This window comes from Dermacentor albipictus, chromosome 1, assembly GCF_038994185.2.
Source record: "Dermacentor albipictus isolate Rhodes 1998 colony chromosome 1, USDA_Dalb.pri_finalv2, whole genome shotgun sequence".
NCBI classification, from domain to species: domain Eukaryota; kingdom Metazoa; phylum Arthropoda; class Arachnida; order Ixodida; family Ixodidae; genus Dermacentor; species Dermacentor albipictus.
This window is the reverse complement of record NC_091821.1, coordinates 278,133,713-278,147,725: the sequence shown is the minus strand read 5'-3', so window position 1 is coordinate 278,147,725 and position 14,013 is coordinate 278,133,713. Positions and strand designations below refer to the sequence as shown.

The following is a 14,013-nucleotide window of genomic DNA, read 5'->3' as shown; positions in this document are numbered from 1 at the left end:
ACGAGTTAATGCATAAGAATACTTGCGACAGCGAAACATTTTCTGTACACTGCTTCAGATTAAATGCTTTTCTGATCACTCCCAGAAAAAAAAAGGGGGGGGAAAAGTCACAGTTTCGCTTGAAAGGCAAAGCACTGATTGCGATAGCAAATTGGCAGACAGCCATACAAAATAAGCATGGTAGTTTTATTGGCTGTATAAACTTGTAAACATTCGCTTACTAACTAAATTAACAAGCATAGTGTCAGTGCGCACAAGCAACCATGAACATATCATACTCGATGACTGCAGACACTTGCTGTCAAAACGCTGGTGTGAGGAAGCGCGGCAGCAGTACTGAGTAAAGAGACCTTCATGTCTATCGTTTCAAGGTAAACTAAGCGGTGACAAATCATCACACGCAAAGCTACAAGCCGTCAGCCCACCTAGACTGTGCCCTCAAAACAGATAGCTTTCAAGATAACGCCCGCGTGGCCATGCCATACGCAGTGCTGCTAAAGTACAACGCCCTCCTCCCTCGGTGATATGCACGCGATGGGAGACGACACACTTCCTCCCTGCTTGCCTCCTTTGCGCGCATGAGATTGAGCGGCGATCGTTGGCTCACCCTCGCATGCTTTCATTCGCACATCCAACAACGGTGCACGGCAACAGTGTTATTCCCCCTTGGACTTAATGTGAAACATCATGGCGATGACAAAAATGGGCCTGGAGTGTCCATATAATTGCTATCGCAATAAAATCACTCGCAGAGCAAGATCAGCCCTTCCAGTATTAAAATGTTAAACGAACAGCAACACTGCATGTTCCGATTTAAAAAAAAAACTTCCGCAAGCCGACCGCTACTGCCATTACGGATGTGGAGCAGGGCAAAGTTGTGATGACCCACCTCACTACGAACATAACTTTGCTATTCATATAATTCCACACTAACTTGATTCTAATAGCCACATACAAGAGACAAGAGTACAGTAGACTTCCGTTAATTTGACCCTGGCGGGACCAACGAAATTGGTCAAATTATCTAGTGAGTTGAACTAAACAAGAGGCAGAGAAAACCCCAAAATACACCACTGATTTATTTGGCAGTTATTCCGACGATTCTAATAAGCCTCCAAATCGAACGTGCACCCACTCTTTGTGTTCAAACTAGAAAACTAATGTAGACATTAGAGCTCTTAAAGTAGAAATTGAACACACACCCAAATTTTTTAGCAATAAATATGTAGCATGCCTTCGATCCTGCCAAAAAAGAAAAAAAGAAAAGAAAAAGAAAACTCAGTAAAGTTAACCTACTTTCAAAAAACAGAACTTTATTCACATAATGTCCATCGTCATCACTCTCAAAAAGCCCTTTATCACCGTCTATGAAGAACCACAACATCTCGTCTTCCGTATGGCCCATAGCATGTTTAATATTGTGCATATATCAAACGACTCCTAACAATCACAAACGAGTGGTGGCCCACGCACAAATTAACCACTTGGCTAGTTCGTCTTGTGATGCATGCAATTTTCCTAAATGCCAAGAACACATGACACAAATCGTTTCTGCTATCTTAACATGTGAAGTAATGTATTGTCTGAATGTGCTTTTGTAATCAGACAAAGCAGCATGTCATTGTTGTCACACTATGGATGAACTCCTCCTGCTGCCATTCACGATCGCTATCTCGTAATGGCAATGGTTATGATGCTGGCTAGGATAGCTCTGATGATAGGCTGTTGCAAGCACCGTTTTAGCTTCATATTGGATTACACTGCCCAAGCAATCTTAAAACGAATTTTATTGGGAAAAGAAGGTCACGTTAGAATCGGGTAAATATTACTGTATTAATCCATTGTGAGCCACTGTTTTCAATTTAAAATCTTTCTGAGGCAGGCCGAAAATAGGCATTTTTGACGAGAGATCACAAGCGCTCGACACATCTCCTGCAGCCTAAGCGTCACTGAGAGGGATGCTGTTGCTATTGTAGTCACCACGTACGTGATGACCAGCCAATTCCAAGTACATGACCTTCAGTCTGGTTCAAATTAACATAAAAATAGAATTAACCAGAGTCGAATTAACGGAAGTCTACTGCATAATTATTGTTGCATATTATATTGGTATGTATATAACCAAACAGGTGAAACTTCAAATGACTGAAAAAAAGATTGACAATGCTCAGTGCAGAACCTACCCTTTGTCTTTGGCATGAACATCCGCCCCATGCTGAAGCAAGAATTCAACCACTGCCACACGATTGTACCCTGCTGCAAAGTGCAATGGTGTTGACTGTCGCCCATCCACATCTCTGCAGTTCACAATGTCAGCATGAGACGATATCAATTTCTGCAAAAGAAGTACAGAGCACATAGTTCGGATGACACACCTTGGCCTCTGCCAAGCGGCATGCTTAAGCCTCACAGAAAGAAGAAAATGAAGGTACACATAATATCTTGATTGCAAAAATATGTCGCAGAAAAAGAAAAACAAAAAAGAAGGTTTGGGTAAGGGTTCAATGCACTTAGATTTTTTTTATGATTCAGGTGTATATTGCAGAAGCAAAGGCTGAGAAAAGCCAGTTTGGCGCAGTACTGGTGGTCCCGCATTGAGAGCCGATATGCAAGGAAAGGCAACACCGTGCACAAAGTCCCCCAATGATTATACTATATGTGCAGTCTTCTGCCTGTGCCTGTTGCTGACCAAGAGGCTTGCCGTCCCACCTGCCATGGCAGGCTCCTGTCTTGAGGCCGCTGACCATTTGTGCCAGCCTTGCTGGATGCTGCCTCGGCTGCCACCCACAGCGGCCAGTCTACCCAATCATGCTGAAGTTTTTCACTTGGTGCAGTCACTCCAGATACCACTGCTGACATGGCTGCCAGTCATCCCAGCCTGCCCTTCCCGTCAGCAAACAAACAACGGAGCCCTGTCATTTTGGCGCTGGGCTGCTCCTCCCTAACGGCAGCCAGACCTCACTCATTTCTGGCAGCTCAGCCTTCCTCTTAAACGTAGCTGGCTTCCCCATAGTGCAGCACTACCTCGTCCTTCCTCGGCTGCTGACCCTTATCTTGGCAGTGGGCCCATGCACATACATTGGAGATAAAGACAGGCCCCTCGACCAGCATCAAGGCAAGAAACATCTTTACCTCTTGAAACTGCAGTGGCACCTTTTCCCTGGATAGGCCCCGACGATGACGACTTTCTTGAACATTGCCCTGTCGGCTGGGCAATCTCAGGCCGAATCAACCTTGCCACTTGGCCTTAGTAAGCCTTTATTACAGGCTGGCCTAGTTCTTAAGGAGGAATGTGGGGATTAAAGTGCCTTCCTGCACCACATCCCTCAACTCGCAAGTGATGACGACCATTTGCCAAGTTCAATCTCTGGGAACCACTGACCCTGCAGTTCAGGAGAGCTACATGCTCGTGCAAACCGCGCTTTACCTTCACAGAGTCAAGTCACATGCTTGAGCACTTGTCCCTGGGAGGTGCCAACTGGCACCCCTCTGGTCACCTCCGGGCACTGTTTCCTCACGAGCTCTCAACTGCCGAGTGCTTCCTCGCCATGGCAGACGCTACACACACACACTACAGGTTGGCTGTACAGGACCTTTGCTACTGTGATTTCCTGTGTGTGATTAGCCCAGCGCAGTACCCGCAGACACTGCATCACTCTTGCGATGGGCCTCACATCCACAAGCTGCAAATGTCACGCTGTGGTGTATCTTGATAGTTGGTAATCTGAATCTGGAGCATTTTCTGCGCTCTGTTAGAGTTGACGAACCCAGCTGTAGAATCCTTTGTGTGCTGCGGAGTGGAGGAGCATCGTGCATTATTTTGAGCATCATTCGTAGGCTGTGCCTTACTCAAACACATCTCCAATCGTAACTGAAGCATCAACGAAGCATGATCTTCCAATAATGGTGCAGGGTACTGCTAACTGCCGACCCTTTGCACTGTACTGCCCTGAAGACATGCATGGAAAGCAAGTGACCATTGCGATTTCTGAAATCAACGCACAGCGTTTGCCTCCTAATTGAGAGTCTTAAAATAGCATTTTAAAGCAAATGCTTATGTTTTACACATGTAAAGAAACAGCGCTGTCTTCAATGTGTCTGCTCAGTACACTAATGGGTCTTTGCGGCTTATGTGAGCTATGCTAGTGTGCATTATTTGGCAAGATTTAACTTGCGTAATACGTATTACATCCACTATGAAATAGCCTGGTCAAACATGGCAGCATCCGTGGCTCCTGCTTCAGTGCGATTTGTCCTGATAGCTGCGCTCTTGCTGTCGTTGATTGCTAACAAATAGTGAAATAGGCTTTCAATACCTCAAATTCACCTGAAACACTCGTTACTAGAGTCTAGCGCATTGTACTTTCAAAATCAGTGGGAAATTCTGGCATTAACAGGCCTGGCGAGACGTGTTGGCATAGAAACGACGGGGTAGTTGCAAATTAAGTGTCTAAGCACAAGGTACCAGATGGCAGCCTGTCAACATTTTCTTTATTTGCATTCTAGTACGTTAAACTAAAAGTCATCAAGGGTTACGCACCATAGCGTCCCACAAGAAGCTTACATTTAGAAAAGATAAGGCACTGAACGCTAGTTTGAAACAGTCTAAAACCTATGCCACACGGGCATAGAAAATGACATTAACTTGCTAACAGCTTAAATTTTAATGCCACTTGCATGATGCCACACGGACGAACCTAATGCCATTTGTCTTAATGTCATTCGTTATCCAATGCATGCACCAGAATTCATTTGACTGAGATATACGTACCCTCGACTCCATAACTAGCGTAGTGCAGTATAAATGAAGTATTTGAAACAGTCTCTACCATGTAAAAAATAATTTATACATAACTTTCAACTCTAACGCTCCTGCAAGAAGTTGTGCTCGGTGAATTTCTTCAAGTCAGCGTTGGAACAGCTTCGATGGGCAAAGCGCCATTTTGATTTTGGGCTTCAGATTCGACTTTGAATGGCCGAAATTAATGGTCGGTTGCAAGGTTGTAAAAGACGGCAAGAAATACAAGCTAACTGCACTATAGTAGGCTTGCTTTTATGATTCACTATTCATGAAGGCATAAATTAAACTTGTAAATGCATAGTTACTTTTTATTTAGTACCTTAAAATTGCTCACTTCAGGGGATGCTGCCAGCTACATCACCACATCAAATGTAATTACGAGGGTTAATTTTTCTTCAAGGTCTGATCAGTCACGAGATGAAAACCACCATGAAAATCCGATGACACTGTGCGCAGATGTGTTGCACAGAGTAGACTCTAGTATGTCCGTCGATCGTGTGAGGTCACAGTTGTCAATTCTGAGCGCGCAGTGAGCACGTAAACTTGCCTCGAGTCTCCCGCTAAGTGTGAAGTGCATGCTGTCATTTGATTTCCACATGCTGAGGGGTACAATGCAGCTGAAATTTACCAGCGAATGAGTAATGCGTATGGTACAACTTTCATGAGTGACAGCAAAGTGCAGCAATGGTGCAGGAACTTTGAAGCAGGATGCACAGACGTTGATGATGCAGGTGGGCAGGGAAGGAAGCAAGTGGCACCCGATGATGCTATTCCGCAAGTGGATTAGGAAATTCAAGAAAAGGTTCACAATTTCTGTTTTGAATGATTTGTTTCCCGAAATCTCACTGTCAGCTCTCTATACCACAGTGAGTGTAAGAGTCCAGTATTGCAAACTCTGTGCGAGATGGGTTCCCAAAATACTGACCAATCATCACAAAACACAGCGAATGTGCGCAGCCTTAACATTTCTCCAGGGCTACCACAATGAAAGAGAAGATTTTTGAAGAAAATCGCCACAGGGGCGAGACATGGTTCCCTTTCAAAACTGAAGAAACAAAAGAGCAATACAAACAGTGGATGCATTCCGACTCCCCCAAAAGCAAAGAAGTTCAAGCGAACTTTCTCCAGCAGAAAGTGTATGGCTACTGTGTTCTGGGACAGCAATGGTGTTCTCTTCGTGGAATTCATGGAATGTGGCATGACCATCACTGCTGCTCCCTACAGTGTGACTCTTGGACGTTTACGAAAGGCGATTCAGAACAAACGAAGAGGAATGTTGTCATCAGGCACTGTCCTTCTTCATGACAATGTGCGGCCTCACAGTGCAGCTGCAACAAAGAAGCTCATGCAGAATTTTCAATGGGAAGTGTTTGATCACCCACCTAACAGCCCGGGCTTGGCCCCCTCTAATTACCATCTTATTTGCTCAGGTGAAATGCTGGCTAGGAGGACAGGAGTTTGACTTGGACAACAAGGTGCAGACCAGTGTAAAAAATTGGCTGAAAGCACAGCCGGTTGATGATGATGAGGGGATAGGAAAGTTGGTACCACGCTACAACAAACATATTAATTGGAGTGGCGACGATGTAGAGAAGCAGCTGGAAAGTGCATCTAAATGGTCCAAATAAAACAGTTTTGATTTTCACTGTGGTTTTCATTTCACGACCAATTGGGCCTTAAAAAAAAAAAATAGCCCTCGTCAATTTGGACGTGTTGCAGCTCCCCCCCCCCCCCCAAAAAAAAATGTCAGAGAAATTCAGGCATTAAAGGGAAGCTGAAACACTTAAAAAAAAAAATGAGTTCTCTGCGGCATTCTACAGCTTTGAGTCCCCTGAACACGAATATCTGGTTCAAAAAGGGCGGAAACAAACCCAAGCGGCTGTTTTTTCAAGAAAACGCACACCAGCGCCTAAGGGCATCGCGCGAACGCCGCTGTTGCCTGTGATTGGTCGGGGCCGCTGTGACGTCATTCGTGGCAGTCGCTGGTCAGCGCCACTGCATGCCGCCGTTTCAGAGCGTAGCCATGAGTAGCACGCTGTTCTGTTCTGGCTTCATAGCTGAGTTGTAAGCATTATGGAACGTTCTTGCTGTCTCGGACAGCTTGTATTTTCGCCGTACATGTTCGAACCGACAGCCGATATGGAAAACGATGGCGGCAACGACGATGTTGAGTGTGCCAACAGCGAGAGTGATGTGTGCACCTTCTCGCGCATTGGAAATCTTAGCTGGTACGTATGTTTTTTTTGTTTTCATATAGCTGCACGTTCCAATGACGGGAGAAAAAATGCGCTATAGTGTTACTGGGAACTTGCTGCTGGAAGAATGCCGAAGCACTAACTTCTCATTAGATTGTAAACACGGGTGCAATTCCGCGATGTCAAGCACCTTGCCGCTGCTTGTCTAAAGTCCCGTGGTTTTTTTAGTGTTGATACACGATCGCGAACATAAGTGCCGCGTTTCAAAGCGCGCACATGCATTGCTGCGAGGTACAGTCATGGAAGTTGCTTGTCATACACATCCAGAGATGGCCAGAGGTATTATATGTGCAATATTCATACTATGGTTCGACGACTTTGCGATTGTGGCTCGATCAAGAATCGGTATGCGTGCTTCATGCTAGTGTTGACATAAAGATATTAGGCAGTTTTAGCACCGCCGTGTGGTAAACACAATAACTGCAACCGTACGTCAAATGTCACTAGGCAAGCCTATACTCCATTTCGTACCTCAGGTGCAACGCTGTGGAAGCTACGCATGAAGTCCGGTCACCAAAATTTATGACTGCGCGCATTTCTGTCTAAGCTTCGCAGCGTGCCAGTGGCATTTGCTCGCGCGAGCATGCACGTGAAGCTGCCACGACGGGCAGCTTCACGAAAGAACAGTTTACGAAAATCGCAAAAGAAAACAAACGTGAGCGGTGGCAGCGGCAGATCTCTCAAGTGTCGTTCAGTAAAGCGCAGGACGGAAAGAGGCATGCCAGCACATGCCAGCACGCCAGTCCGGCAGCTCGGTCCCTGCGAATGACGTCACTCTCGCCGGTTCTCTCCTCTGGCAACCACCTCACCCGGCGCTCCAGGAAGCGATGGGGGCGTGTTTGCGGGGGTGATTTATAAAGCGATTTCCGCCCCTTATATTAACAAAACGGAGAAAAAAATTTCAGAACCGTAAATAAGGTCTGTTCCCAATCCCAGCAATTCATGGAAATTGAAAACCGTTTCAGCTTCCCTTTAATGAACGAATGTCATATTTTGTGCTCTTGTGGCACGGGTGTAACCTCGGAAGTCATATCTGTCACGATTAGAATGTAATGTAGCCCACGCTGCAAGTGTTTTTTTTTCTTTTGTTGTTTGACGTTTTCGACCCCTTAACTGCCATGACAAATTCCACATTTTTAACGCGACAGCGTTAAGGGCCCCGGATCGCAGAAAATCTACCATGAGCAAAAATTCCCGTGTACATTTAAGTATATGCATACGCCACGCCTTGCTATATGAGATGCGGTATATGCAGGTTATATTGCCACACCATTCTATGACTAAAGTTGCTTATACGTTACCTTGTCTTACATTCTTGAGAGAGTTCACCTATTCCTTGGAATTTAGAGAATGTCATTTCACAAAGAAATGCCATGAAACAAAACACTGACAGCGTATGCCTTTTATGTTGAATCTTCTCAGACTTACAACAAGAAGAAGAGAAGAAGTTTATTTACCACATAAGTACACTGATGTATACAAAGCGGTGGGAATGGCAGGATAAAAGCTGCACAACGGCAGCTTGACTAGTCCCGCCTCTCCGTGTATAACAGGCAGCAACGTGGCAACATATTTGTTGTACATTGTAGCAAGGTTAATGTACACACACACACACACACACACACACACACACACACACACACACGCATATACACATATGCAAGAAAACCAGAAATGAACACTTTGAAATGGCATAGAAATACCTTTCAAGCAACAAAAGAAAAAGTTAACATTCACAGAAATTTTTGCAGTAATGTGCTCTTGGTTATGACGTATGTTTACATCACTTAGATTATATTTGTTAAGTGTTGAGGGAAGACAGTAGGAGAGTGCTTGAAGGACATAGTTAGTCCGAGGGAGCGGGACTTCCCAGTGTTCAGTGTATCGATTTAGGCGAAAAGAAGGATTCCGCTGCAAGTTCGCGATGTTTATGATATGATTAGTACCCTTAATAATGTCACGTTTAAAAGAACACATAAGTAGATACTCGTAAAGGTGGTCTACTCGTAAAATTTTAGACTTCCGGATTATATCACGCGTATGTGCATTGTAAGGCAAGTCTGAAATGGCACGTAAGGCATTCTTTTGAAGTGAAACTAAATTACCTAATGATTTCTTAGTACTATTTGACCAGACGAGGTCACAATAGCGCAGGTAAGAAGCAAATAAACTGTTATAAACCTTAAGTTTTTGTGGTATTGGTAGTAGCCTCTGGAATCTGTGCAACATGCCCAATGCTTTACTAGGTTTATTTTGTAAGTAGTTGGTGTGGTGGTCCCACAGCATCAATTCATAAAAGATGACACCCAAATTCGTGGTAAGGGTTGTAGCAGCGCACCCAAGACAAGGACAACAGAAGGAATGACGACACGGCGCTGCCTTAGTACTAGACATATACTGCATCAGAACAGCAAGTTGGGCCAGTTGGTTGGGATTCGTGGTAAGGGTTGTGACAGCGCACCCAAGACAAGGACAACAGAAGGAATAAAAGGAATAGAAGGAATTTTATTCCTTCTGTTGTCCTTGTCTTGGGTGCGCTGTCACAACCCTTACCATGAATCCCAACCAACTGGCCCAACTTGCTGTTCTGATGCAGTATAACACCCAAAGTTTTTGCTGTAGCAGAAAGTTCTATTTTCGTGTCATTTAGTGTGAGGCACTGGGTGAGATCATAAGGTGTGGACTACCCTCTAAAGAGGACCGCTTTTGTCTTGGAGCAATTTAACTGGAGATAATTTTTACAGACCAGTTATATATTTTGTCAAGTATTTCATTTGCAAAAATCATGAGTTCATCCTCTTTATTTCCTGAGAAGAATAAACTAGTGTCATCTGTGTAAATAATATAGTTATTCGAGTCATCGATATTCACAATGTCATTTATTTAAATGATAAACAGAAGTGGTCCCAATATGCTACCTTGTGGCACACCTTGCTTAACAAGTTTAAATGAAGATAATTTTCTATTTATTGATACGCATTGCTTTCTGTTGGTTATGTAACTTCTTATTAAATCTAAAACTATTCTGCATTACCATAACAGTTCAATTTTTCTAATAGTGTTCCATGGTTAATTCTGCCGAAAGCTTTTGCGAAATCAAGGAATACTTCCAATGTTAGTTTCCTTGTCTCTATGTTTTTCAAAATTAGTTCTTTTTGTTTAACCCTTTGACGGTGTGGGGATGCGCGACCGTCACGCCACCCCTGATGTTTTTCCCACATAGCGCGTCTCCTGTAGTGCGGCTTCGCCGCACATGCGGCGGTCGGAATGGTACAGGCGCAGTCCGAGAGATGGCGCGAGTGTTGCGCGGCTAACGCCGCGAGGTTACTTGGGCGCCGAAAGGAAGGCGCTTGCTCTCTTTGGGTTCGGGAAGCGAGCGGGTCGGACGTGCCGTCCCGCGCGCCGACCAATGCTTCGGCGAGGCCGTCTCGCGTGGCCGCCTTGGAACGCGCCACGATTCGCGTGACTATACACGCGAACGACCAGGCGTTGGGATCCAGCATGGAGCGAACATATTCGCTCGCGAGGACGCGGTGAGTCGGACTTCTAGATTTGTCGCGCGCCCATCGGCATGTTTTGTGGATAGCAACTCGGCTAGCAGGCATTGATGTATGAAAGGTGCAATAAATGCCCTTGTGATTGTGTGCACTACTGTGTTGTCGTTTCTTTGTCCCAAGAGTACGGTGTGCAATTCCCGCATCAGACCCCACAACGGTCAATGACGTAAATATACGGCGCCGCGAACAAGTCTGAAAATGGTCGATGCCGTATATTTATGGCACCGTCTGAACGTTTAAAAAGTGCGCCAATTTCCTAACTTTTTCTTTTCTGTCATGTGCTGCCACTATGTGGGAATACAGGGAATTTTTTTCCGCCTGCCTCCCTCTCTCTGTTTTCGTTGCATGGTTTGCTTTAGCGCTAGTTTGCTCCCACGCATCTATATACCACCGCTCGCGGATTGGCGTGCGCGCGGGCGGGCGGCCGTTTGGATTTTGTTTAGCGGGTGGTTTCGGCTTTTTGCTCTTGCGAAACTGATGGCTATCTCGTTCCTAATAGCTCAAAGGGCGACCGTTTGTTTCTCGCTCGTTTAGTGCTCACAGGGGTGCACATAGGAAGGATGCCGCCGTGCATGCGTTTCCGTTTCTCTTCTTTTTTTTTAAGACTCGCGAAAACTAATTGCCCTAGCTGGTTGGCGATAAGATGAAGACTAGGGGAAGTTTGTCACACGTGTTGCTTTTTTTTGATGGGCACACAACCAAACAGTTTTCTTGAGTGCGCACACCTACGCAGTTCGATTACGCTATGGACAGACATATTAATGTAAGAGCAGGAACATTTGAGGCTTGCGAAATATTCTCGTGTGCGGATTTTCAAAGCCTTGCACTATGTGCATAAAAATGCATTAAATTTTTAATTCTGATAAGTTGATTTCCTTTTTCATTGTTGTTATTCATGAATGAAGAGTGCATATATATCAACACAAAATATTTTTTCTCACTTTACGGACATCCTAGAAAAATTACGGTAATTTTTTTTTGAAATAAAACCCCAAGAAGAATCGGAATCTGCAATAAAAAATATCGACCCTGGGCAGTGGCACACGGCAAAAAAATCGACCCTCAAAGGGTTAAGAAGAGCAGTTTCAGTCGAGCAGCCTGACCTGAAGCCATATTGACATGGTGTTAAAACAGAATACTTGTTAAAGAAAGTATGCATGTATGTATGTATGCTTTATTTCCACAGAAGCTAAATACACTTTGCGGGGGTAAAGTGGGGAAAAAAGCTGCTCGTAGCAGCTTGACTAGCCCCAAATACCCTTAAAAATACAAAAAGAAAATAAGGGAGCAGCAGCGCGGAAATACAGCTTTCCCAAGTACACACATATTCAAGCATTACAACATATTATGCACACGCATCGCAAATCAGGTGAGGAAAAAAAAATACAACAAAAGCAAGATGTGAGCAAGCAAGCAAAAAAACACGAAATCTCACTGCACTTCAAAAGCACACAGGCATTGTACAACTCACATATGAGAGAAAAAAATCAAGAATATCAGGAGGAGAACAAGTTGCAATATCAATTTTATTAACAATAAGATTGTTTCACCCTAAGCAGAATAATTTTTTTCTAAACCTTTTGAAAACAGTGGAAGGATTGAGATTAGTCTATAGTTACTTGAATTTTCCCTTTGTCCGCCTTTGTACACCACAGCTACCCTTGCAATTTTCATCTGCTGAGGAAGAATGCCAGAGGTTAAGGAGATGTTGTAAATGTGAGTGAGGCAAGGGGTGAGCAGGTCGATAACAAAAAGAATTGGTTGTACAGTGCAGTCCACTTATAACGATACCACATATGATGATTGTTGTATAGTGTCGCCCCCTGCCAGATCTCTGTGTTAGCATACATTTATGATTGATGATTATTATAAATTGGAGCCTTGCATTGAGCGAACCGCACGTTCGGCTCCGAAAATGTACGAAGAATCGAGGCATCTCAACTTGGCGTTCCGTCGACGGGTCAAGATGGCAGACTTCTTCCGGGGAGCCGCCAAGATGGCCGACTTCTTTAGAGAAGTCGCCAAGACGACCGACTTCTTCCGAGAAGCCGCCAAGACGACCGGCTTCTTCAGAGAGGCCGCCAAAATGACCGACTTCTTCCGAAAAGCCGCCAAAATGACCTTCTTCCGAGAAGCCGCCAAGAGGGCCGACATTTCGCACATGGCTCCTCCGGTAACCGTGGTGCATGCGATCGGTGTGGCAGCACGAAACATATTGCAACGTACAGGAATTGTCCAGCAAGGAACCGGCGGTGCAACGCCTGCCACACGTTAGGCCATTTTGCATCAGTATGCTGAAAAACCCATATTGTTCAACACGTCTCTTCCGTAGAGACGCTGTCTTCAACTTCCGCAGGGCAGCCGTCCGTGTCTGTCTTGACGGTAAGCGCTTTTGAAACTAAAAAAGATTTGGAAGTCCCGGTTGTAGTTAATGGCGTCTCCATGCGACTGCTGGTGGATACGGGTGCGTCTCTGTCATTCATGACGGCCGAAGATTTTAGAAATCACTTTGGTCAACAGCACAGGCTGTCACAAACAACAGTGGACTTGAAAAATTTCTCCAAGCAACGCATCGACATTCAAGGACTGTTTCAAGCCACTGTCCAGTTTTTCCAAAGGTCATGCTCCGTCACGTTCCATGTAACGACTACAGGAACATCACTGCTGGGTTTAGACGCCATCCAACGCTTGGGCATACAGATCGACGGTACGTCGCTAACATGTCGTCTACCATCGCTTCCTTCATTACAGAGCCCACAGGTGTGCCTCTGGGTTTTGATCACCTCTTCAGTGACGAGTTGGGTCTGGTCAACAACCTTGTGCACCGAATTCATCGGCAGCAAGATGCGAAACCAGTATCTTCAAAGTTGCGCCGACTACCCCTGGCTCTCCGTGACGTCTCTGATGAATTGCGACATCTCGAGGACTGCGACGTCATCGAGCGCGTCGAGGCTTCTGAGTGGGTGTCTCCACTCGTGGTGGTGCGCAAGAAGGATGGAACCATGCGGCTCTGTGTAGATCTATAGGAACAGGACAGTCTTGTGCCTCAAGTTCAAGACAGAGTCTTGCAGAAACAGTGGCAGACTAAACAGTACGTAGACAAGCGTAGAGGTGCTCAGGCAACTCGTGTGTAGGTGGGAGACACCGTCAGAATAAGATTTAACAGGAAAGGATTTTTTAAGTACAGTAAACCTCGTAAAGTCAAGGCCCAGATAGGACCATCTGCTTTTCTACTCAGTGATGGGAAGACGTGGCATGTGTCTAAGTTAACCCTAGTGATGAAGGATCCAGCAGGTAGTACATTGTGTACAAATGATAAAGGTTTTTTGTACTCATATTCAAACCTGGATAGTCATTCCGATGACTCGTCTGTAGTGACATTGTCTTCTCATAAGCATCA

The 14,013-nt window shown here is 45.0% G+C and overlaps 1 protein-coding gene across 3 annotated transcripts in view; it reads right to left on the bottom strand.

Moving 5' to 3' along the window:
• Tnks (tankyrase) overlaps positions 1-14,013 on the bottom strand; it is a 370,913-nt gene that overhangs the window by 187,003 nt on the left and 169,897 nt on the right. For all 3 annotated transcript variants that reach the window (XM_065454426.1, XM_065454424.1, XM_065454425.1), the window contains one exon: positions 2,184-2,335. In XM_065454426.1, coding sequence (XP_065310498.1) covers positions 2,184-2,335 — 152 coding nt within the window. The remainder of the gene's footprint in view (positions 1-2,183; positions 2,336-14,013) is intronic.